A 24,574-nucleotide genomic window follows, 5' to 3' on the forward strand; every position below is an offset into this window, starting at 1 on the left:
CTCTCCCATAGCGTGGGCCAGGCTGGAGCCAGGCAGCTGCAGGGAGGGGAGAACTGTGAGCAAGAGGGGCAGGAGCGACCAGTCAGCAGTCAGGAAGGCCCCAGAGACCCCCCCACGGAGGCTCAGCCAGTGCTTGGCCATGGTCAGCTGAGGCACTAGCACTGGGCTCCGCGGCCAGGGGTTGGAGGAAGGGCATAACTGTCGATCTCAGGTGCACAGAAGAGCCAGAAGAGGTTTCAGAACTGAGGTCCTTCCAGTGAAGGCTGGGGGGGCAGCGGCAAAGGGGCAGAGCTCTGGAGCAGGATTGGCGTGGGAGCCAGCCAGGCCAGAGAGGACAGCAGCCCTGGAGCCTGCCCCTGGCCCAGCCTGGCTGTGGGGCAGGGCCGTGGCCTGATGCGGGTCAGGGCTGGGCAACAGAGGCAGGAGAGAGGGACGGCACCACCCAGGAAGTCACGCGCCTGCCAAGGAGGACAAGTCCCGGCAGTAGGTGAATAACTGGGTTGAGTCCTTACCGCACGCACTCTATGGCGGGCCAGCTTATTCTACTGCCTTAAAAAATCATCCATAAGACGTATTTAAGAATGACCCTAAAATAAAATAGGATCGTAGGCAACTAGAGGAAGTTATAGGTTCACTATTTCTAAATAACTGGCATTCATTCATTCACTCATTCATTCATTCATTCATTTTGAGGGTCGACCCCAGGGCCTCTGTGTGTTGAGCATGCGCTTTACTGCTGAGCTACCCCTCCTGTTCCTCAAAATAACTGTCTCTCTGCGTGTTTTTAATAATCCGTTGGTTGAGGAGAGAACCCCTGTACTCTGAAAAAGTTTCAGAAGGTCCCAGAGGATTCCTGGGAGTTTCCCTCCCAGGCCGGTTCTCTCCTCCCCGGCGACCGCTGCTCCAGTTTCTTGTGTGTCACCCAGAGATGATGCGTGCATCCATCACAGATCACACGTGTGTGCATGGCGCCTCTCTCTTTTTTATCAACAGCGTTTTTTCTAATAGGGAAACACTAGAGACATGGCTACTAAAATCAGGACTAAGACAAGGCAAGGATGTTGGCTCCTCTGCGGCTCCGAGCACTGGAGGTATCAGCCGAAGCGATCGGACAGGAGAAACCAGCTCCAGAGTGAGAACTGGCAGGGCAGAGGGAAAACCCCCTTTTCCCAACAATATGATAGTTATACCTGAGATGCCCTGGACGATTAATAATGGAAGTTACTGAAGCAATCGAAGAAACCGGCAAGGTATAAAATTCAATAGCTTGGTATACTCCAACAACAGTCAGAGCATATGGTGGTAGAGAAACTTTAGTTACCATAGCAACAACAGCAAATGGATTTAAAAATATAAAAGTAATTATAAGAAACGTGCAAAGCCTGTTGAGGAAAACTTTAAAAGACACCAAAATAGATTTGAACTGATGCAAAGACATCAACTCAACATCACAAAAAAGTCAGTTCCCGAGTCCGTTGATAAATTTGACACAACCCCAATAAAAATCCCAGTAAACTTCTGTAAGGGGCAAGGAAGGCTGCTACCTACGGGCATCTAAAGAATTGAATATGCGAGTATAGCAGGAAAACATGGGGATGGGGAAACCAGCCAAGGGGCAGACCCAAGGGGATGTGAAAATAAAACCCCCAAAATCCCTCTATAAAACAGCGGTGAGCTGGGCACAGGGTGCACACCTGTAATCCCAGCAGCTCGGGAGGCTGAGGCAGGAGGATGGCAAGTTCCAAGCCAGCAGCAGCAACTTAGTGGGCCCTAAGCAACTTAATGAGACCCTGTCTCTCAAAATATTTTTAAAAAGGACTGAGGACATGGCTCATTGGTTAAGTGCAATACAGAGCTGCTCCCCCGCCCTTTGCATCACAACCTCGCTTGTCAGTCTGAAAGCTGCTCCCCCGCCCTTTCCGCTGCAGCCATTTCCCCGCCTCCCAACTCCTGTCAGTCTGTGAACATCCTGGCTAGCTGTTGGCTCATCAGTCAGCTTGCAAGCATCCTTCTCCGTCATCGGTCCCCTGTTAGCCCTGCAGGATTCAACTGCTTAAGGGTAGCACCCCACCATCTTTTCTCATGCTTTCTCTCCGCCCACCCACTCACTTTCTTTCTCCTCCTGGCTTTCCACACTCACTTGCATGTGCCCTTTCTCTTTTCCTCTCATTTTCTCTCTGACCCTGCAGGGAGACACTCTGTTTGCTTAATAAACCCTCTTATGTCAATTCCTGTGTCCAGCATGGTTTTCGTGGGTTTTCTTACATTAAGCACCCCTGAGTTCAATCCCCAGTACAAAAATAAAGTAAAATAAAATAAAAAGTGACGTGCTTAAATAAAGCAGTGGAATAGAATACAGCCCAGAACAGGCCCAGGTACACGGGGCAGAGCAGCATCTGACCCCAGTGGCACAGCCCAAGCCTTGGGACCAATGAAGCCAGAATTGGGGACAGGCAGTTAGTGTAGAAATAGGGAATCGGGTCAGATCGAGGAAATGGAGGCCATAAAACCATCTGCCTCTGGAAGTTGGAGACTGTTGTGGGACAATGGAATGTCAAGGACCTGCAGAACCCATTGATAACCAAATTTACCTGCCCTTGTCAGAGACTGCAGGCAGGAAGATGCTGATTAATGCCCCCTGGGCCCTTACCTGCCTGAGTCACTTTGGCCCTCCCCTGCCCCATCCGCTTCTCACCTGCCAAACCAGGCCTAACCTGTAGGCAGGAAGGAAAGAGATAAGGGGAGAGAATGGGAGAACAAAACCCATAAAAAGGACAGGATTTGCTCATCCCACGGATTCCGCCTTTGGGTCCCCTTCTTCCACCCGGGAGAAGTCTGCTTTTACTTTTCTTTAATAAAGCTGCATTTCCACTCTACATTAGCCTCCGCGTGCTTCTCCGGCCTTATACTTCAACACCTGAGGAAGCAGGACTCGTCACCGGTAAAGAGCGGTATCACCGGGAGACTTGTTACTGAAGGTGCGGGGATAACTGGCATCTGGAAAGAAGTTTGAATCCAGGTGTCACACTTTGTAGAATAAATTCCAAATCGATCGGGAATCTAAATGGAAAAAATGAACCCAGCCAGGCACTGGAAGGACGCAGGGCGAGGGGCGAGTTTCTCTGTACCTGGTGTGGGCGGGCAGGGCTTGTGACTGAGTCCACACCCAGGTACAGCGAAGTAAACCACCGATCAGCGACAACACGGACGGAAAACGCAAACCCTTGTTAGCAAAAAAAAAAAAAAAAAAAAAAAAGAAGATCTGGGAGAAAATATGCGCACCCATATCACAAAGGGATAATGTCCCTATTATTAATAAAACACTCAAACACTGAGGAAATAAAAGATCTTGAAATCTGATTGAAGCACGACTTCACTACCTGCGAGCAGACAGTCCACACATGCTGAGAGTCTTAAAGCCGCCCTTAAACATAAAGCAGGATGCTCGACTCCCCGGGCCCAGAGAAAAGCATATCAAGTGGTGTCCGTGGCCTTCCTCACCTGTCAGGATGGCAGGCGTGGACACCCGGAAGCACCGTCTGCGTGGCCGAGGTCTGGGGACACAGGCGTGCTCCTGTCTGCCAGTGAGAACACGCGTGGGCTCCGTCCTGGAGGGAATAAAGCTGCACCTGCGCTCACCCTTTCAACCAGCGAGCCCCTCGCGGGACCTGACCGCCGCCAGCTCGAGGTGCTCACGCCTGGTTGAACCATGTCTGGGCGTTCTCTGTGAACAGGAAATGTTGGAAACGGCCTCCGTGCTTCACATCTCTGTATGGGTCAGACGGATGGCTGAACAGGCTGCAGTACGCTGGCACGTGGGGCACCTCACTCTGTGGGACGAGGCCAAGTGGTTTCTAGGACTAAAGTTAAGTGAAAAAACAGGAGAGCAGGAGAGTAGCCCTACTGTCCTCCTGTGTATCCTTTTGCGTAAGAAAAGGGAAAGATCAAAAGCTGCATGCGTCTTCATTCCTGCAAAAGGACACACTGAAGAATAAGTCTGCCCGGGGCATGGCACTCGCCTATAATCCCGGCAGTTCGGGAGGCTGAGGCAGGAGGATGGGAGTTCAAAGCCAGCCTCAGCAACTTAGGGAGGCCCTAAGCAACTCAGGAGACCCTGTCTCTAAATAAAATATAGAAAAGGGCTGGGGATGTGACTCAGTGGTTAAGCACCCCTGAGTTAAGGGGCCTCATACCAAAAACAAACAAGCAAACGAACAAACAAAAACCAAAAACACCTGACTCCCCTTGGCGATGGGGACATAGGATGGAGGGATGGAGTGTGGCAGGCGTGCCGCTTTCTATGTTCCTGTGTATAAATCTTTGTGCAGTTTTGAAAAACTAAAAAAGAGTCCATCAACAAAGTGTGGGCGTGGATGTGGGGAAAAGGTTCACTTGTGCATGGCCGATGGGACTAGGAATTGGTGCAGCCACTCTGGAAAGCAGTGTGGAGACTCCCCAGGAAACTTGGAATGGACCCACCATCTGACTCAGTTATCCCCCTCCTCGGTTTGTACCCAAAGGATTCAAATCAGCATAGTACAGTGACACAGCCACATCCATGTTTATAGCAGCTCAATTCATGATAGCTGAGCTATGGAACCAAACTAGAGGCCCCTCAGAAGATGAATGGATAAAGAAATCGTGGTACATATACACAATGGAATATTACTTAGCCATGAAGGGAAAAGAAATGATGGCATTTACTGGTAAATGGGTGGAACTGGAGACTATCACACTAAGTGAAGCTAAAAGACAACAGGGGATGGGAACAGAAGTTCACTGGATTAGAGAAAGGGGAATGAAGGGAAGGGGGGGATAGGAAAGAGTAGAAAGAACTTTCCTATGTTCATATGTGAATACACACCAGTGTGACTCCATGTACAATCACAAGAATGGGACATATACTCCGTGTATGTATGATATGTCAAAACACATTCTACTCGTGTACAACTAAAAAGAACAAATTAAAAAAAGAATCCATCAACACTGATGGAGGGGGTGTAAAACAAGTGGACACAAGGAAACTAACTCTTGGGATGGACTGCAGACTATTCTGAATAGCAGACGAATCAACCCTAAACCCCCACCACCTACCCATCTGAGTAAGCCGTGAACATGGCACTGTGATCTTTTGCGCATTATCCTCAGACCAGAGACAAAACAAACAAGCAAACTTGGAAAATAAATATGGAACTCTTGCACATGGGTTTGTTTTTCAAAAACTAGCACCGTGCAAATCAGTGACGACCTCGAGGATCCTGGGAACCGTGGCTCTGGGTCAGAGTTAGAGAGGTCGGTGAACTTGGGATTCCTAAGGCAGGTGGAGAAACAGGTGCGTGTGTGCATGTGTGCATGTGCATGTGCGTATGTGTGTGTGCGTGCACGTGTGTGTACACGCGTGTGTGCACGCGCACACCTCTCCTGACTCCACCCGGCTCCCCTAGCGTGCCGGAAGCCACCGCGTCCCAGCACGGCGAGCCCGCCCAGGTTCTGGTGCTGGTCTTAGCCGTCATCATCCATCAGAAGGAGCCTGAGCTGCTGGAAGAGGAGACGGAGGAGGTGAGCGCGGGTGTGTGTTGGTGCTGTTTTGACCCTTTGTGGCGCTGGGACGGAGCCAGGGCTTGAGAGGAAGTGCCCAGAGTGCCACGGGCCTCCCGGGTTTCCATTTGGGAGAGTTGGGTGAATGTCGGTGGTGACACTATGGCGATATTAGGAATGCGCTCGGTGCTACCAAAATGCCTAAAATGGCCAGTTTCATGTTACATGGATTTTACCCCAATTTTTTAGAAAGACCATTATTTTATTTAATAATTTATTCTTTTATGAGATACAGGGCTGGAGCTGGAGCTCAGTGGAAGAGCGCTTGCCCAGCAGGCACAAGGCCCCGGGTTTGACCCCCAGCATGAAAATCAACCCATCCGTCAGTGGATTCCAAAGCCGGCTTGGAGTGGCTTCCATTGACCAAATCGTAAATAACTGAGTCTCAAAATGAACACCAGTAACAGATTATAGCTCACAGAATAAATAAGACCCCAACGGACCACAGTGATAGAAACGGATGAATGACGAAGGCACGAGGGAGAGAGGGGGCTCTTCCTTCCCCGCCCGCAGCCAGGTAAATGCAGAAGGAGTGAGGGACACAATCCGTTTGACGGTCAGCATAACATGATGATTTCAGGCAGGAATAATCAGTGAGTGCGACAATTAACGAGGAGGTAAAGTAATCTGATGAGAAGTAGACTGTTGACATAGTCTCAGGACTACCGACCAGGTCAACCCCACAAATGACGAATCAAGTGACGTCAGGGCTTCCCAGCATGGCGCTCTGAGAGCTCAGCACCGCTTCTGTGGCAGGCAGGGAATCGGGTTCTGAAGAAACAGCAGGCAATTCCACGTCGGGGTCATTCTAGAAAACAAACCACTTGTACCCTTTAAAAATGAAAGAAAGAAAGAGGAACCGTTCCAGGGAAAGGTCAGGGTCACTGAGCACTTCTGTCCGGATTGGATCCTGGATGATTGTAGTCTTTTTCTTTTGAAATAAAGGACTTTTGCAAGACTACTGCAGATTTGAGGAAATCTACAGATAAGTTAAAGGTACTGTATCAACATTAATTTCCTGGCTTTTATCATCATGCTAGAGTTATGGGAGAGAGGGTCCTTGTTTTTCAGAAACCAGGCTGAAGGGGTTTGGAAACAAAAGGTCATTAACTCAGCAGTTTACTAAAAAAAACAAACAAACAATCAAACAAAAACCAGGAAAGCTTCAGGGAGAGAAAATGAAAAATAACATTTAGGGAATTTTTTTGATCATTTTTGCAATGTTTCTCTAAGCCTGAAATTATTTCCAAAATTTAAAAAAAAATTGTCAATGTTTTAATGTAGATTTTTCTGATTTCATTTCAGCCAGGGCTGTTAACTACAGCCACATCCTAAAGTAGGGTGCTAGACCATCGAAAATAGTTCTTACAAATGAAGTAGTTAAGAACTCACCTTGGAAAATTTAGGAACCTTCTGCCTCCTACCCACAGCAGACAGGAGAGATGCCCCCCAGAAGCAGGTGGGAGCCAGAGGGCTTTCCCAGGAGACAGCTGGGGGTTCCCCCATGGGGAGACGTGGTTAGAGTGCCTCCCTCCCGCAGGCTGATGACAGGGGCTTCAAGGAGTCATCTGCAGAGCTGGACATGTGTGTCCTTGACTCTGGGGGCTCCGAGGCTGGGTGGGCCCCATGCCTGCAGGCCAGCCGGGCATGCTGGCACATGCCTGTAATCCCAGCAACTGGGGAGGCTAAGGCAGGAGAATCACAAGTTTAAGGTCAGCCTCAGCAATTTAGCAAGGCCCTGAGCAACTTAACAACAAATAAAAAATAAAAAGTTCTCGGGTGTGGCTCAGCGGTAAAGCACCCCTGGGTTCAATCCCTGCTACAAAAAATAAAAAAGAGCCAGCTTAAATCATCTGCAAAGCCACCAGAGAACCAAGGATTCCAGGCAAGGAGAACCTTTTCTGCCCTGCCCTTTTCTCCTACCCTCATCCCAAATCCTGCCAGGAGAGAGCTGAGGTTCTGGAGGAAGGAAGGAACCAAAGTCTGGGGGCCATGAGAGACCAGAACTCCCTGGGGCCCTCCAATTCCAGCACATCTCCCCCTTGAATTAGGACTGAAGAAGCCACCCAGGAAAGTGCTTGGTGCAGTGTCCTTAAATGTCTGGCAGCAGGAGCTGGAGTCCAGCCAGACAGGCCACAGATTCTACGTGTTGTGATCAAGCTATGGAATTGCATCTACTGGTGCCAGAGAGACAGTGGGGGTCGGGGGAGGTTGGTAAGAAGCCCGTTGTCACCGCCCCAGTCCCAAGAGTGGAGCCTCTGGAAAGGGAATCAACAGGGGCAGGCTGGTGGACAGGACAGGGGCTGCGGCTCCAGCGGCTCTACAAGGCGCGGGACAAGCTGGTGCGCCCCTTGCTGGCGAAGCTCTGTGGCGCCCACACTCGCGGCCGGGTGGAGACGGGGGAACCCGTTGCGCGCCCTCTACTGGTTGAAGCGAGCAGCACCCAGGTCCGGGTGGTCCAGCAGGGCCCAGATGGCCCAGCATCACGGCCAGCCGCCACTGCTGTAGCTTTACGCAAATGGGAAAAGGCGTCTTTTGCTCCAGATGCTTGAGCGTCCTTTGGTGATGTGAACGGCTCCCCGCTGGAGCGTGCAGACACTGCGGGTCCTCTTTAAAAGAGCTCAAGCGGAGGGCCTGGGTCTCATTCATGTCTGAAACGCTAAAGCTCTGCACTTGGGGCCCTCGACGACTCGAGGAAGTTCTGGGTGAAAGCATGGCGAAGTTCTTGTTATCTTATAAATATTCAGGCGAATAAACCAGAGTTTGGCCTAGCTAAGAATAATGCTTCACGTCCAGAACCTGAACACAGTAGGTGCACAGTCCTAGTAGACAGTACCGACCACATGTAATTGCACTCAGTATGAATAACATCCTGCTTTAAGTACTGCAAATGGCGGAAAGTGAGGTCTGAAGAGGTGGTGCACCTCACTAAGCAGGCATCACAGAGAGCTGCAGAGCAGAGATTCAAACCCGGGCCTGCAGATCTCCGAAAGCCTGCCGCTGTGGGGCAGGAGTACCTGTGGCAGGTCAGATGCATGCTCTTCGGATACACCTCTCTCTCCTCAGTTGACCTGAAGAGGTGCCTGTTCAAAACCAGCAACACCCACACCAAGAATGAGCAGCAGCAGCAGCCCCCAGGCAGGGATAAGAATGGATTTGACCTGGAGAACAAAACAAGGAGTTGAAGATAATCTGAATGTTCTGCCACCCCGAACTTGGGCAAGAGAACTGAGTGCAACAGCCAGCAGGGATGAATGACATCTCAGCAGGTGTGACGCAAGCCACTTAGATGTGGGGATGCTGCTAAGAGGACCAGAAGGTTCAAACCAGGACGAGCAGCCATGCACTCAGGTGGCAGTTCCCGGATGCTCTGGATACATCCTGTGCTCTTTCGGCTCTATTTGGAAACACAGTGACTTGCAGGTCATTTTAGGTCACAGGGGCTTAGTGTGAGGAAGTGGCAGTCATCCTGCCATGAGACCTGGGTCATTTGCAGGGACCTTTCTCCCTGCCCTCCCCTCCTGCCCCCGTAGAGAGGAGGTGGTGGAGTTGGCAGCCTCCAGCTCAGGCACTGACTGATCTTGATGGGGGACACTGGCTTCACAAAAGCCAGTCATGAGTGGCCTCTGCCCAGGCAGTGTGGCAGGTACCTGTCACATGTCCTCGTATGTTGACTCCTTGTGTCCTGTCAGCAAGTGTGTGAGGCGGGTACTGTTATTGTTCCCTATTTATAGATGGAGAAGCAGAGGTTCAGAGAGGGTGAATGACTTTCCCAAGGCTACTCAGCTAGGAAGCCAGAAAGCTGGGCTGCCGGGTGGCATTCTTGTCTGGAAGCGGTGCCCCTCACCCCAGAAAATGTGTGGTGGGGGGGTGCATGCAAAAATTCATGAAGCGTGACAGCACATGACCACAGACAGGGCCACCTGGGAGTCCGTGTTTCACCCAGCCCTCTCAAACCACCTCCCCACACCAGAGCCCCCGGAGGACAGTGACAGCCTCGGACACCTCCATCCCCACTGTTCAATGACTGGCACCTCTTTGGGGCTCAGCAAACACAGCTGGCTGAAAGCAGGGTCAGTGGGAGGAAGGGGGAGGGTCTTTTTCCACAGGGGGCTGCAGCCCTCCTGACACCCGTGCACACATGACCTCCTGCAGGCAAAGCCCCGGCACAGGCAGGGCTGTGGTGGCAGCTGCCGGCTCTGCTTAGGGCTCTGGTGTCTTGCTCCACCTGGTTTGTTTCAGGTGGGAGGCAGGCTTTCCTGCACCTGCTGGGGCCCCTGAGGGAAGGAGGGGGAGTGGGAGGAGCCTTCAGTAGGAAGCTGGCTTCCTGTGGCTCTGGGACCCGGAACTTCAGACTGGCCCACCCTGGTCTCCCCAATGCTCTGGTTCCTTCCCCCGCAGACTCTGCTGTTTTCTCTCCCCCTCTTGACCCGCTTCCCATCCCGAGACTTCTTCGGCTGCTTCCTCCCTGACTTCTCACATCCTCTTTGGGGAGGGGGCTCCTCCACTCCCAAGGCTGCAGACAACCCACCTGTTCTCAAAGCCCATGTCGCTCTTCTGAGAGTCACATCAGGGGCAGTGGCCACCTGCACTACAGGTGCTGCAAAGCCAGGCTGCCCCGCAGCACCTCCTCCCGCCTGCTTGTGCCCCACACCTCTCTCTCCCCCAGATCGCCTTCCTCACTCATGGAGTCACCTCTGACATGGCTCCAGCCAAGAACTAGGGCGCTCAGCGGGGCTCTTTACCCACACCCAGACCTCTCCCAAAACAGCCTGCAAAAGCCAGGATTCAAACTGACTAATCTCTCGAGCTCTAGTCTTCCTCCCTGGGAATCTTTTGCAGAGATCACTGACAAGTCATAGCAGATGCTCAGGAGAGGGGGTCTCAGTGGTGGCAATGCACCTGGAACCCACCTGGCTGGGCTGGGCCACTTCACCTCTGTGGCCCCATGTGTAAGATGGGCAGGTGATACCAGCCCTGCAGAGCTGCTGGGAGCTCAGGTGAATAAGACATGCGTGTACACAAAGCACCTGGCATACGCAAGGTGCTTAGCCAGCCCTAAGTCCAACTATGCTGAACTTGAAGAACTTCTGTGGAGTAAAGAACCCACCCTCATCCCTGCGACCCTCCCCACAGGACCGAGTGAAAAACTCCCGGAACCGGGCTGGGGGTGTGGCTCCGTGGGAGTGCCTGCTAGCACGGGAGGCCCTGGGTTCCACCCCTGCAGCCTCCCTACGCCCCGATTAGGAATCAGACAGAGGTAAACGTTAAGGGCATTCCAGGGAGAAGTTTCTTCAATCAGCTCCTTGAGAGCCCGGACTGCACAAAGGAAAAAGCAACAGAGAGGGGAACGCATGGGAGGGCTGCTGGTTTGGGGTGTCAATTTTTTTCAGGGTCCGGGGCCTGACCGTCCCTAAACAGGAACGTGGTCCAGGGATTTCCCGGGGGCGGGCGGGGGAAGGGAGGGAGGACAGGCGCCTCGCGCGGGCCTGTGGGCGGGGCGGGGCGGGGCCTGGGGCGGGGCGGGGCGGTCCCGCGGCGCGGACTACAGCTCCCGGCAAGCTCTGCGCGGGGCCGCGGGCGCCGAGCGGAGGCTGCAGAGCGCGGCGAGCGATGAGGATGGAGGCCGGGGAAGCAGCGGCGGCGGGGGCGGGCGGCCGCGCCGCGGGCGGCTGGGGCAAGTGGGTGCGGCTCAACGTGGGGGGCACGGTGTTCCTGACCACCCGGCAGACGCTGTGCCGCGAGCAGAAGTCCTTCCTCAGCCGCCTGTGCCAGGGCGAAGAGCTGCAGTCGGACCGGGTGAGCCCGCGGGCGGGCGGGCCGGGGTCCCCGCTCCCCGCACGGGCTTCCCGTCCGGCCTGACCCGGCCCGGCCCGGCCGTTAGCGTGGGGGCCCGATGGGCTGCCCTCCGCCGAGCCGGAGTCGGGAGGAACTGGCAGCCGTGGGGAGGAAGTGGAGCTGAGCAGCGATTGCCCATTGCCGTGGCAACGGGACAACGCAGGCCGCGGCCATTTGGAGCCCTGGAGCCCTGCCCCGGATCGGGGCTCTCCCCTCCGCTGGGCTGCGGGGAGGCGCCGACGGCAGGGCTTTCTCTGCTTTCCGTACAGGACTTCACGCTGGGCACGGAGTTGCTGAGGTTGCCCGCACCTTCCTTCCGGGTGTGGGCGGCCGAGGGGTCCGGGAGCGGGCACAGGAGTCTTGGGGTGCTTTCCCGACTGGGAGGAGCGCTGGTCCAGGGACACCATTTCTGGGCTTCTGCTCAGCTCTGCTGCAAACTGCCAGCATGACCTTGGGTGAGAGCCATCCATGCTCTGGGCTCAGCCCCTCCTCTGTAACCAGAGGTGCTGATCTGAAGATGCTCTCTCAGGTTCCCTGTCCCCTGTCCCATGACACTCGGATGTTGTGACCTTGGGCAAGTCCCCCTCACCTCTCTAGAGTTGTCCTGATGCCCGCCCTGCCTCCCTGCAGGCTGCCAGTGTCCAATGAGAGAGCGGCTCCTTTGGGGACCTGTAAACATTCCCTGAAAGAAAAGGGACCCAGTGGACAGGGGCTGGCTTCAGGGGGCTCTCAAAGAAAGACATTCACTGAGCCGTACCCTGGGCCAGGTGCCACTCAGACCTCTTCTCCCTATGTGCTCACAGTGACCCCTACTTAGGGGGTAAAGAGACTCAGAGGCCAAATTATTGACCCAAGGTCACACAGTTTGGAAAAGGCAGAGGCAGGGTTTGAACTCAGGTCCGACTGACTCCAGAGCCTTATTACTCCATCTTGCCACTCTCTCCTGCTCCCTGCAGTCCTTTCTGGGGGCTGTAGAGAGAGCTGTATGCCAGGGTACAGCCTCACTCCTCTCACTGCTGGCCCTCTCCTCCATAGGATGAGACCGGGGCCTACCTCATTGACCGCGACCCCACCTACTTTGGGCCCATCCTGAACTTCCTCCGGCATGGCAAGCTGGTGCTGGACAAGGACATGGCTGAGGAGGGTGAGTTGGTCCAGGGGCCTGGCCTGGGGCCCATGTGGGGCCCATGTCCTAGCCCTACCCTCTGCAGCCTGCCTGCCATGGCCTGCCAGAGGCCCAAAGCCATTTCTTCCAGCTGGATGAAATCCTGTGTTTTCTGCCTCTTCGCATACTAGACAGGGCTGAGTCCCAGGGTCTCTGCCAAGCTGACAGGCCCCAGCTTTCACTGGGTGATGTCAGGGAGGTGACAGAGACATACCCAGAGGATAGGGGAAGCCAGCGAGGCCCTGAGGCCTGTTTGCTGGCAGAGATGCCCTTTCTTCCTGGCCTCCTGGGAAGCCAGATGTGGGCAGTCACTCCCAGAGGCTGGGGTGGGGGGCAAGGGTGAGATGGGAGTGGGAAGAGCTGTGGCTTTGGGCTGGGTGTCGGGTATCTCAGACTCTGCTGGTGAGGGTTGTAGCCAGCAGGTGGGCGGAGCAGGTGACTCTTCCCCAAATCTGGCAGCCTCTGCAACATAGTGCTGGTTGTGGGTGGAGAGGGGGTGGGGTGCCTGCTCCCTGGCAGGGCTTCAGCCCCTCCCAGGCCTGGGCAGTAGGTCCCTGTGTAGGCCCACATCTGGGCCTAACAGACAGACTGGAAGCCAGGACTGGAGAATGGTCACTTAGCAGGCCCCAGCCAGGGCAGGAACTGCAGTCTATGCTAGATCCACTTTGCTTGGGTCACAGGGTGTAGCTCTGGTCAGCTCACCAGCTGGGCCAGCTTGGACATGTCACTTTTCTCCACATCTCCACAAGTGTCTCTAAAATAAGGGCAGTGACCTGCATTGTGGAGAGCATGTATGGGACTGTAGTTGCCACAAGTCCCCTGCCATGAGTCCCGTGCATCTGTGGGTTCTGGCTTGGCCCTTCCCTCCCGGCTCTAGGCCAGCATATCCCCTTACTGACCCCTGTGGCATACAGTGACCTGCAGACCACGAGGCTCCCCACAGAGCAGGGCTTCAGCATCAGACCTCGCTGCAGGACCTGGCTCTGCCCACAGCCCCCAGAGAGCACAGAGGCCCTGGGTGTGGCCTGTCCCAGGAGAGAGGAGGTGAGCGCTCCAGCTGCGTCACAGCCAGCGCCTGTTTACAGGTTCCTGGTTTCTCCGAGCTCTGCAGGTCCAGCACCTTCAGACAGGGCCAGACAACTGGGGTCCAAGTGGAGCCGTCTAGCTGTGACCTTGGGAATGTTACTGAGCCCCTGTGCCTCCAAGCCCCCATTGGTGATAGGGGTGACAGCAGCAGTGGCCTCATTGGGTTGGTGGAGGGTGCACAGCAGCTGGCCCTGAGGTCAGATATCTGCTCCACAGGACATGGGCAGGGGTCTGCCACACAGAGCAACACTTCCTGACCGCCTCTCCCTTAGGTCCCACGTGGGCACCAGACACAGCAGGGCGGATCTGTCAGTTTGGGCTGTATGTCGGGTGCCGCGGCCTGGGTGCTGTGGCCTGGGTGCTGTGGCCTGGGTGCTCTTAAACAACACACTCATTCCTCACAGTTCCAGAGGCTGGAATTTTGGGATCAGGGTGCCATTGTGGTCAGGGTCTGGTGAGGGCCCCTATCCACGTTGTAGACGGCCAGCAGACTTCTTGTCCGTTCCCAGGGAGCCCAGAGGCCAGTCACGGAAAGGACCAGAAGGTGCCCTGCTCCGCGGGACCTTAGGGAGGTCCAGATGCCCTGGACACTCGGTCGACTTGATGGGTGGGCTGGGCAGTGGCTTCCTTAGTCTCTCCAGTGACCTCGACTGTAAAATGGAGACAGTCCCCAGCACTCCTGTTCTGTCCCCAGCACTTGCGAGGAGCACGTGGGGGCTTTGCAAACCGTGGAGTGTGGTGGTTGGGGAAGCACTTACCCAAGCCAGCGTCCAGAGCGCTGCGCTTCCTGCCCACCCCTGACAGGTTGCTCCTGCCTGGGAGCCTGGGCTTCCCCATGCGCTCAGTGGAATGATGAGCGCCCACGTGTGGTCTGCAACTTCAGGGCCGTGAGGATGTCACCTGAGTACAGGCCTGCACAGCTCATGCTTGATAAGTGGCAGGATGTGGTGGGTGGGTCCCACCAGCCTGTGCCCCATGGCCCGGAGCAGCCCAGGTTGCGCCTGGCCGATGGCCTGGTCCCCGTCCTCCACAGAGTGGGAAAGGCTGAGTGCTGGCCAGTGGGCAGCGTGGGGTCTCGGAGCGAAGCTCCCTCCCGCTTTACCCTGGCCACCCTGTGCGGCCCGCCCAGCGGGAGGTGGGTTGGGGCGGGGCGCACGGGCGGGGCAGCAGGATGACGCAGGCCCTCCTGCAGGGGTCCTGGAGGAGGCGGAGTTCTACAACATCGGCCCGCTGGTGCGCATCATCAAGGACCGGATGGAGGAGAAGGACTACACGGTGACCCAGGTGGGAAGCCAGCTGGCCGGGAGAGGCAGGAGCCATCTCCCCGACCCCCAGGGGGAAGTGGGGGGGGGGGACAGACACCACCCCAGGCCCTGGTTCTGTCCCTGCCTCGCTGGGCTCCTTTTTCTGTGTGACCCTAAGCTAGTCTCACCCCTCTGTGAACCTTAATTTCCTCTTGTGGAATTTAGTGCTCAGAGTTGTCCCCACAGGTGAAAGGGGGTTGACGTGGAGGTACTAGGACCTGCAGGGGACCATGCAGGATCAGCCCATTGTCCACCCTGGGCCAGGCCGTCCTCTGTGAGCACAACACTGGTCGCTTGAGCTTGGACCCCAGGCCTCAGTAACTGGTCTGCAGGAGAAGGTGGAGAGATTCTCCTCCAACCCTGGGAGTGCGGGCTGGGGACCGGGAGAGGCCACCTCCCAGCCCAGGGACTGAGGAGGGAGGCTTGTTTGATGACCCAGAATGTCCAGGCTCTGCCCCCCCCCAACCCCCCATCATCTGTGCTCCAGTCCTGGCTCTGCCACCCTCGCGTTGGTGGCTTCTCTGAGCCCCCAGTGAAAACCCTGTAATGCAGAGGGTGGCGGGAGAGTACTGGCGGAGTGGGCGCGCACACGCGGCTCCCTCCCTCCGTCCTCAAGCACCTGCTTCTGTGGGCTCAGCCAGGGCGGCGGGGCCTCCACAGCTGCCGCATGGGGTCCTCTGCCCGCAGGTGCCGCCCAAGCACGTGTACCGTGTGCTGCAGTGCCAGGAGGAGGAGCTCACGCAGATGGTCTCCACCATGTCGGACGGCTGGCGTTTTGAGCAGGTGGGCGGGGCAGCGGGGGCCGGGGCGGGGCCGGTGAGGGACTCTCAGCCTGCCAGCCTGTGTCCCCGCCATAGCCCTAACCAGGGACCTTCTCAATCAATGGAAAGGCTGCCCAGGGCACAGAGTGGCGTCGGCAGCCTGCGTCAGTGCTCGGCAGCAGGTGGTAGCCCTGCCATGGTGTGAGCACATCCGTGGCCCGAGCCGCAGCCTAGGTGCAAGGAGCCTGGTGCTCAGAGGGCAGTGGAGCCCGCCTGGCCACGCCTCCTGGAACGATGCCACAGGCAGACTCCAGGGCCCTGTGAGGTACTGGCCATCACAAGCATTGCCCCTTCAGGGAAGCCCCAGGCAGAGCTTTGCAGGGATACCCCTGGTGCCTCTGCGCCTCCCAGGCGGGTGAAGAGTTCCATGTATGCCCTGCTGGGGTGTTCAGCTGGCGTCCACCTCCTCAGAGGGAGCAGGGCCTGGCTAGGCCCTTACCACACCACGCACCAGTAACCCTGCCCATGGAAACTGAGTGAGGCTGGGCAGTGAGTGGCAGTCCAGCCCAGGAGCTGCAGCTGGGCTCCCTCTAGTCCTCCCCCACGCGCTCCGGCCCTGGCCACGCCCAGCACCTTGCCTCAGGGTCCTCCTTCACAGGACTGGGGAAAATCAGAAAGGCCATCGGCAAGGATCCTAGGCCTGGGTGATGGGTGGGGCCTCGCGTTAGCTCTAGTGTCATGCCACCTGCCCAAAGGATGACGTTGAGGTCCTTAGGACCCCACAGAGGATGCGAAGCGGTCCCAGGTCCTGACCCCGCTCCACCTCTTCCCGGTGGGACCTCCAGCCTCTGCTGCCAGTGGGGTGACCAGTGTCCCTGCCTTCCGATTGAGGGCCTTGAGAGCTGCAGGAGACCCGTTCCGTGCAAGGACTGTGCTAGCCAGAAGGGCCTGGCCTTCTGGTGATTCCAGGGACCCTGGCCAAAGGCAGCCCCAAGAGCCTGGAAGAGACTGGCAGCTGCAGAGGTGCTCAGGCTGAGCGAGAAGGAGCCTGGCACCAGCCCGTGGTGCTCACCGTGCAGCCTAGTCCTGGGGCTGCTGTAGCCACCCCTGGGATCTGGGGACAGCATGCCCACTGCAGGCCCCCACCTGCTTTTGAACATTGGATGCTGGACGTGGGCTGGGCTGTAGGTGGGGGTGCCACCGCCACCCTCCCCCAGAGCTCGGGTCCAACCACGGCAGGGGGCACGGGTGGGAGGGAGACCCCCTGGCTTCCTGCCCAGAGGTGCCCTCTGGAAAGCCAGGGCTGGCATGAAGGTGACTAAGGTGCGATGTCACACCTCCCCCTCCAGCTGGTGAACATTGGCTCCTCCTACAACTATGGCAGCGAGGACCAGGCGGAGTTCCTGTGCGTGGTGTCCAAGGAGCTCCACAGCTCCCCGCATGGCCCGAGCTCCGAGGCCAGCCGTAAAGCCAAGGTGAGCCCGGCCTGTGTGGAGGCACTGCCCCACCCCTGCCCCACCCTCCCTGCCACTCCCTCCCCTCCTGCACATCCATGACCCCGTGGTCCAGCCATCCATCCATCCCATGCTGCTGTGGACATGTCTGCTCACCCGGTTACCCAGGCCCCGGCAGGGGAGTAGTGTAAAGGGACTGTCCCAAGGGCACGGCCAGGGAGGCTCAATGCCACAGCTGGCGTGGCCTGAGGCAGAGTTGAACTGGGGGTCAGGGCATGGTGCAAGGTCCCCTCTCAGGTCTTCGCCGTGTTCTCTGTGAGGTGGGGGCGGGCACTTGCTCTCTCTGCTGCCTCATGCTTGGAACTCGGGATCCCCAATGCCCAGGGCCAATGAATGTCCAGCCAGCCTAGGCCAGGACAGGGAAGCCAAGCCCAGCAGCCTTGCCCTCACCAAGGCCTCCTGCTTGGGCACTGTACCAGGGGCTCAGGGAACCCCGTGGGAACTGGCTCTGCGCCACCCTGCCGGAGGTGGCCGTGGGGCGCGCCTGGCAGCCCCTGCACGCTGGGGAGGGCTCAAGTAGGGCTCCTGTCCCCCGGAACCAAGCTGGCTGAAGTCTCACGGGCCTCGGTGGGCGGCAGGGCAGACAGCCAGGCCGGGAAGGAGGAGTGTGCCCTCTGGGCACCTGTCCTGTGCAGAGGAGACCTGTGAGCTCTGGCTTCCTGTCTGTCTGCCTGCCGCCCTGTCCCGCTGTGGCTCTCCCGCCCACCTCAGCAACCAGTGCCAGCAACTGGCCACTCGGAGGAGCGCAGCGAGTCTGAGGCTCTGCTGCCACAGGCTGGCAGCCCGGGCCTGGGATGCCACACATGGTCGCTGGTATCCCTGGTCTGGTTGGTGCTGCCCAGGGGCCTCCTGGGCCTCCTACTGGTCCCTCCCAAAGCAAGAACTTCCCAGGCACTCCTGCAGACACCCCACTCACACCCACCTGCGTCCCAGCTTCATGTACCGGCAGCCAGGCTGATGCCACCCCGAAGGGCCCCTGCTGGCTCCTGCAGACCCTCCCCACACTTCCCAGGGGACGTGAGGAGATGCGGCAGCCGCTGTGGCCGCAGCCCTCTCCCCTGGGATGCCCTCCACTCTGCCTGCCCCTCCGCCCTGAGGTAGGGGTCCCGGGGACAGCTGCCAGCCGGTGGCGGCCCCCTCGTCAGTGTCTACGCTCTTTCTTCCCTGGGTCTCCGGCTGGCACAGAGCGTGGAGGAGCAGCTGGAGGAGCAGCGGCAGCAGCAGGAGGAGGTGGAGGAGGTGGAGGTGGCACAGGTGCAGGTGGAGGCGGATGCACAGGAGAAAGGTGCAGCCCGCCCCCGGGAGGACGGTCGCTGACCGCCTGCGGACCTCCCTCCCTGCTCCCTGCTGGAGCCGCTGCCGCGGGGGGCTGCGGGCGGGCCGCAGGGTTAGCTCCGCTGCCTGGCGCCTGGCGGGACCGTGACGCCCTTCTCTCACTCTCTCTGCAGCCCAGTCACCTCGGGATCCCGCTAACCCTCCCTCCCTCTCACCGCCGCCTCCTCCTCCGCTCCCCGCTGGAGGTCCTGCTTCATCTCCACCCACCTCCTCCTCCTGGATCTCATCTGCCCCCTGCCTCCTCCCTCTCTGCCCCTGTCCCGGTTTCCTCTCTGCCTGCTCTCGCCTCCATCCTGGGGCGGCCCTGGGCCCGGCCTCCCACGCCCTGCCCCCGGGTCCCCTAGCCCTGCATCCCAGAGTGTCCTGCCTGCCGCCCCCCATGCCCCTCCTGGCACCTCCTGCCCCCCAGCCTGGGGAGGAGGGGCGCAGCGTGCCTGCCCCTGTGCCCACCAGCCCTGCTGGGCACCTCTGAGGCTGGCGCGCCCGCCCTGCCCACCGCTCCTGCTCCGCCTCACGTTCCCTCCTTGCAGGTTCCCGTCGGCGCCCTCTCAGACCCGAGGTTGAGCTGGCAGTGAGGGCTTCTCCTTGGCCCCTCGCCCACCCCCAGAGCTGCCATCCCTGGTTTGTAGCCTGGCGGAGCTGGAGGGAGGGCGGAAGCAAGGCGGGCGCTCCTGTCCTGTCCTTGGACTCGAGCTGGCTTTCTGCTGACCTTCCCACCCCGCTGAGAGCAGAGGAAAGTTAGCAGGCGGGACTCCCCCGCCCTCCTGTGGGCAGCGAGGGCTGGGAGGGAAGGACAGCTGAAGCTTCCCCACCGGGCCAGGAGCTCCAGCATCGCTGTGTGGCACCGGGTCCCCTTTCTGGGGCAGGGCGGAGGCCAGGCCGACTGCGGATACCTTGGCCACTGGGGAGTCAGCAGCAGCAGCAGAGCCTTGCACGGTGGCGGGAACGCCTTGGTCAGGTGCCTGCAAGTCCCCAGCAGTCTTATCTGCCTGCTGTGACCTTGGGCAACTCACTGTCCCTCTCTGAGCTTATAAAATGGGGACAGACAGCTGCTCTCTGTGACTCCTTTCCCTGGGATAGCAGTGACCTGCGCCTCCCAGCCCCATCCTGCCCCACCATTCTGGCCTCCCCAGCGGCCACCACTCAGCCCCAGATGGGGCACGGGCTCCCCGAGTTAGCTGGCTCCCGCCCTTCCTGCTTCCCCCTCGGCTCTGACGCCTTCTCTGGGCCTCAGCCCCACCCTCCTTGGAAGCGCGTGACTCACTCACCTCTCTCTCTCCCCTCTTCCCCCTCCCTCTGCCCTCTGCCTCTCCTGACCCCTGCACCCCTCCTTGAACCCCCCCGGTTTTCTGACCCCCACCTCCTGTCCTCCTGCCCCTTCCCCCTCTTATTTTCTAGCTATTACAAGCCAGAGGCACCCGGATGTGAGGTCCCAGATCACCTGCAGGGACTTGGGGTTCCCATCTGAAATCCTTTATTTTTGTACCAAGGGGTGGGCCCCGGGCCCGGGAAGGAAGAAGCACTCTGTCCCCCGCCACTTATGCCTGCACCTCCAGGGCCATGACTTGCCTCTGCCTCCACGGGCCAGGCGGGGACCCACTGGGACCTCCCAAGGCCTGAGGTGGGCCCTGAGACCCCTGGGTAGAGCCACCTGCCCATGGCCAAAGTGTGGCACTGTCCAGCTATGTCTCCCGTCACCTTTTGTCCCCTCACTGGGGTGCCCCTGTGGCACAGTGGATGTGCTCTCTCCTGGCCCTGTCACGTCACCTCCTTGAGCCTCAGCTTCCTTGGGAGTCCAGTGGGGTAATCTCCCCAATAGGGTTGTTGGGGGTGCAGAGAGGACAGGGTCCCTGGGAGCCCCTGAGAGTCGGGGCTGCTCTCCCTCACCCCCCTTGGCTGGGGAGGGCCTAGCCGGTCCCAAGCAGGACACTGTTTGCCAGTGGAGATTCAGGTATTGGTGGGTGTAGGGCATGGGGCTGGCCCTGTAGAAGGGACAAGCTACTTGGCCTTGGCCTGGGCCACGTCCACTCCCACCCCGTGTGCTGCTGGCAGGTGCCCTGGCCTGCTTGGGGCACAGTGGCTATGCAGGAACAAGGGAAGGGGCTTCTGCCCTTACCCCACCCAAGGCAGGGTCTGGGTGTGACGGGGCTGAGCGAGGGGCCCCTCCGGCATTGTGACTGCCTGGGATGGGCACTGGCCTCAGCAGCGTCCGAACCCACCATGGAATAAAACCCGAAGAAACAGCCCAACCTGGCTGCACTTTGTCTCGGGACCACTCTTGGGATGGGGGCTAACTCAAGGGGACGCAGACCAACTCAGAGGGACGGGCTCCTCCCTCGAGCCCTGGGCCCTCCCCTGTCACTTACTGTGTGCTGGGGGAGAGGTGGGGATGGCAGCTGGGTCCTCTGTCCAGGGCCAGGGCCATCAACACCTCCCGTGCCCCACGGACACACAGGAGCGCCAGGCAGCCCCTCTGGGAAGACTCCCTGGATGCCCCCTTCCCCAGCCTGCCATTTGTGGGCCCACCTCACCCTCCTGAGGCCGCTACCCTGGCTCCAAGGTCGTAGGAAGTGTGGATGCCGGGCCTGCTGCCCCACCTCTTCCAGTCTGACCCTCCCCTCACTTCCCTGCCAGCTTCTTCCAGCCCCTCATCCTGCAAGCCCCCCCCTTGTAAGGCAGAGGCCCCTCCAGACCAGGACACCCTCCTGCCCAGCTGCAGGCTAGAGGACGTCACTATGTCCGCTGGGGACACTTGCTTCTGAAGGTGTGCTCCCTTTCCGTGTCCAGCTTGGTGAGAGTCCCCTGGGGGCTTTCGCAAGAGCGCCAGCCCCGCTGGCACCGGGCTTGGGAATGCCAGCCCGTCTGTCTCTGACCGCCTTCAGGCCCCTCAGCCTGCTCTGCCCACAGCTGGCTCTCTGCTCGCACACTGTGTTCCTGGGGGGACTCTGTCCCTGCCTATGTCCCTCCCTGGCCCGGAAGCCCTGCCCTCCCTTGGCCGCCCTGGAGCCCAGCTGTCTACACCCTCTGGGCAGCTTCCCTGACCTCCACAGTTACACAGCTGGCAAGGTCAGGATCTCGTCTCAGGTGAAGCCCAACGCGCAGTAGGAGCAGGTGACCTGCTGTGAAGGACTCCACTTGGGAGGTGCGTCCTTCTGGAGCAGGGAGTGGCAGACCGAGGACAGCATCCGGGCTCCACCCGGCCCCGTGAGGATGTCTTCTTCGCCCTCTCCAAGTTCTGGGTTCCCCTCAGGTTCTAGAAGGAGCCCATCACTCATACCACCCCCAACTCTGGCCTGAGGGTCCTCAAACCTTGGCCTCGAAGCCCAGGGGTTCTCACAGGGCCTGGGCAACTGCCCTGGCAGCTCCAGTTATTGGTGGGCTCCACTGTCCCCATGGTGGCCTTCCAGACACCTGGCAAACATTCTGAGCAGGAGGCGGCATGACTTCAGTTGGGCGTGAGGCTGGCCCCATGCTTTATTCACAGGGCAGGCTAGCTGGCCTCCCACGAGTCTGGCTGGGAGGCCCCGGGGGCAGGCAAGGCGGCTCAGGGCTCTGCGGCTGGGGCCGCCCCTCCCTTTGGCTTATGGTGGCTGCTGGCCCACTTGGCAGTCTCCCAGGCTCTGAGGGTCCCTCCAACCAGGCACTTTCCACCCGCACCCCCAAAGTATCCCAGAGGCTTCACAGCTGAATCTGTCCTGTGGAACCGGTTTCGCCCAGATGGCCTCTGCCTGGGGCGCGGTGGGGGTCTCAGACACTCCTGGGGACCTAGGAGCCAGCATCATCACTGCTGAGCCCCTCCCAGCAGTCGGTCCCCAGTGAGGATGAGGTGCAGGGCCTGGGTCCTCAGGAGTCTCCACCCCTGCTGATGGCCTCAGACGGCAGGGAGCAGGCCCCTGAGGTGCCAGCCCCCACCCTCCACAGGGCCACGCCCCCGGAATGCCCCTCCTGCACGGGCGCCCTGGGCTCTGCCTATGGCAGAAGATGACCCCAACTCCGAGTGCAGCAGCTTCTCAGGTCAGTGCCTGCTGGACCCAGCCAATCACTCCTGTGATCCGAGTGTAGACGCCGAAGTAGTTGGGCCGGCCACAGCCCAGGCCCCAGCTGACCAGTCCTGCCAGGAACCAGTGGCCACTGGGCTCCTTGCAAACCAGGGGGCCACCAGAGTCACCCTGAGGGAGGAGATGGGGTGGCATCAGGGGGGTGCCTGCCTCCTACAGGGTCAGACAGCCTCGAGCCTTGACTGGGGAATTTGCTAGGTGATGGGAAGGAAGTCACATCTCCTTTGGAAACTGTTGGGGGACAGGCCAGCCCTGCCTGGCCTGGAAATGTGGATGTGAGTCCCTGTCCATGACTCCACCCACCCCGCCTCCAGTGTCCACTGTACTGCCGGACGCCTGGCCCCAGGCTCACGGTGGGCAGGGGTTGGGCTTGAGCCTGAGGCCTCGCACCTCTGGGTGAACCCTGCAGCCTCCCTGGACCTCGGTCTCATCTATGAAGTGGGGACAGCCACCTTTGCAGCAGGCTGATGCGAGTGAAGGCCAGGACCTGGTGGCAAGTGGCGGGGGATGTGAGCATCACCCTCCCCACCAGTCCCTGCGCCCGGAGTCACCTGGCAGGCGTCCTTCTGGCCTTTGCGGTAGCCAGCACACAGCATGCGCGGTGTCACCTGGTAGTGGTAGGCCTCGCTGCACAGGTCCTGCGGGATCAGCTGCACGTCCACCTTCTGCAGGACATTGCTGGTGGGGCCTACCGTGGGCCAAGGTACCGTGGACGGGTCTGAGTGCCCACGTCCCTTGCACCCCAAGAGCCCCCGTCTCCTGCTGTGCCTGTCACTGGGCTCTGGCTCCCTGCAAGCCCATCTGGACAAGTCTTCCTCCAGCTTTCCTGCCACCCACCAAGTGCCTTCGGCCCTGCTCTGCTGCGCCCCCTGAGGCGCCCACGAGTCCTTCCCTGGCCCCCTAACACTGAGCAGTCCTCACTATCCCGCCCAGAGCTTCTGCTCGCGTCCCCTGGGGAGCTCTGACACGCACTGGTGGCACCCAGCGCTGGGGTTTTGAAGCCCCCAGGTGGTTCTAGGTGCAGATGAGGAGCACGTGGCCTGAGACCCTCCCAGTGGCCTGCGAGCCCGTGTCCACCCACGACCCTTGCCCAGTCACGCTGCTCCCCACACACGTCCCCCCGCCCCAGTTGGCTGCTGGTCTGGTCCCCAGGTCTCCAGTCCCACACCTGTGCCTTCACGGAGAGCACCTGCGGTCCCCTGGACGCTGCCGGCTCACCCTCCAGGCCTGGGCTCCCCAGAGCCTCCCCACCCCGTGCCTCCGTCCCTGTCGGCTAAGGCACTCCCTCTGAGAATGTGCCTTCAGCTGGGATCCCTGGCGGGTAGCAGGCGCTCATCTCGTCACTGCTTGAACAGAACAGTGGACCAAGCCTGGCTTCGCCACTACTGTGTCACTGGCTTGGCGAGTCACTTTTCACCCGAGCCTCAGTCTCCCACATTCCTGTGGATGTGGCTTCCTGGTAGAACGTTTGCCTGGAACGTGAGAGACCCAGGGCTCCACCCCAGCACCCGAGGAGAAACGTTTCCCACCTTCCTACCTCCAGGACTCCAGTCGCGGTGGGCATTTTGCAGCCAGCACCATGAACTGCAGGGCAAGGCTGTGGCTCTGCCAGCTGAGCCCCTGTGCACAAGACAGGGCTCAAGAGATGGGCAGCGCTCTCTGTGCAGTCCGGAAGGGAGAAACCCATTTCCGAGAACTGCAGGAAGAGCCAGCACCTGGAGGCAGGCAGTCCTGGGTTCCAGTCTACACAGCGCTCTGGCCAAGTGACTTTGAGCAGCAGCTAAATGATTCTGGGCCTCAGTTTCCTCATTCCAAAATTGGGGCTGTTATACTCTCCCCTAAGTTGGGCGGATTATATTAAATCACGCTCTCCCCAAATTCAGTCCACACGTGAAAAGTGCTAAAAATTAAGAAT

General features: G+C 58.9%; 2 protein-coding genes across 9 annotated transcripts in view; one reads left to right on the top strand and one right to left on the bottom strand.

Annotated features, from left to right (window-relative positions):
• Window positions 1-11,155: 11,155 nt before the first annotated feature.
• On the top strand, window positions 11,156-20,848 carry KCTD17 (potassium channel tetramerization domain containing 17). Of its 6 annotated transcripts, XM_079141658.1 has the most exons (9): window positions 11,158-11,397; window positions 12,472-12,580; window positions 14,880-14,971; window positions 15,679-15,774; window positions 17,102-17,227; window positions 18,452-18,551; window positions 18,715-18,786; window positions 19,132-19,222; window positions 20,000-20,848. In XM_079141658.1, the coding sequence occupies exons 1-9, from the start codon at window positions 11,212-11,214 to the stop codon at window positions 20,067-20,069; spliced, it is 942 nt and encodes a 313-aa protein (XP_078997784.1). In that variant the 5' UTR covers window positions 11,158-11,211; the 3' UTR covers window positions 20,070-20,848. The 6 variants fall into 6 exon arrangements, 5 of the variants coding, with proteins under 5 accessions (XP_078997784.1, XP_078997785.1, XP_078997786.1 ...); XR_013764068.1 differs by having other exon boundaries at window positions 11,156-11,397; window positions 18,715-19,222; window positions 20,000-20,058; XM_079141659.1 differs by lacking the exon at window positions 18,715-18,786.
• Window positions 20,849-21,271: 423 nt separating this feature from the next.
• The window catches only part of TMPRSS6 (transmembrane serine protease 6), a 33,180-nt gene continuing 29,877 nt past the window's right edge, over window positions 21,272-24,574 (bottom strand). Inside the window, exons 16-17 of one of the 3 annotated variants that reach the window (XM_079141619.1) lie at window positions 23,211-23,347; window positions 21,272-22,770 (exon numbers count right to left, since the gene is read on the bottom strand). In XM_079141619.1, the coding sequence (XP_078997745.1) occupies window positions 22,612-22,770; window positions 23,211-23,347 (296 nt within the window). In that variant the 3' untranslated portion in view covers window positions 21,272-22,611. The remainder of the gene's footprint in view (window positions 22,771-23,210; window positions 23,348-24,574) is intronic. The other 2 variants (XM_079141618.1, XM_079141617.1) reach the window with 2 other exon arrangements.

This window comes from Sciurus vulgaris, assembly GCF_902686455.1.
Source record: "Sciurus vulgaris genome assembly, chromosome: 5".
Lineage (NCBI taxonomy): Eukaryota > Metazoa > Chordata > Mammalia > Rodentia > Sciuridae > Sciurus > Sciurus vulgaris.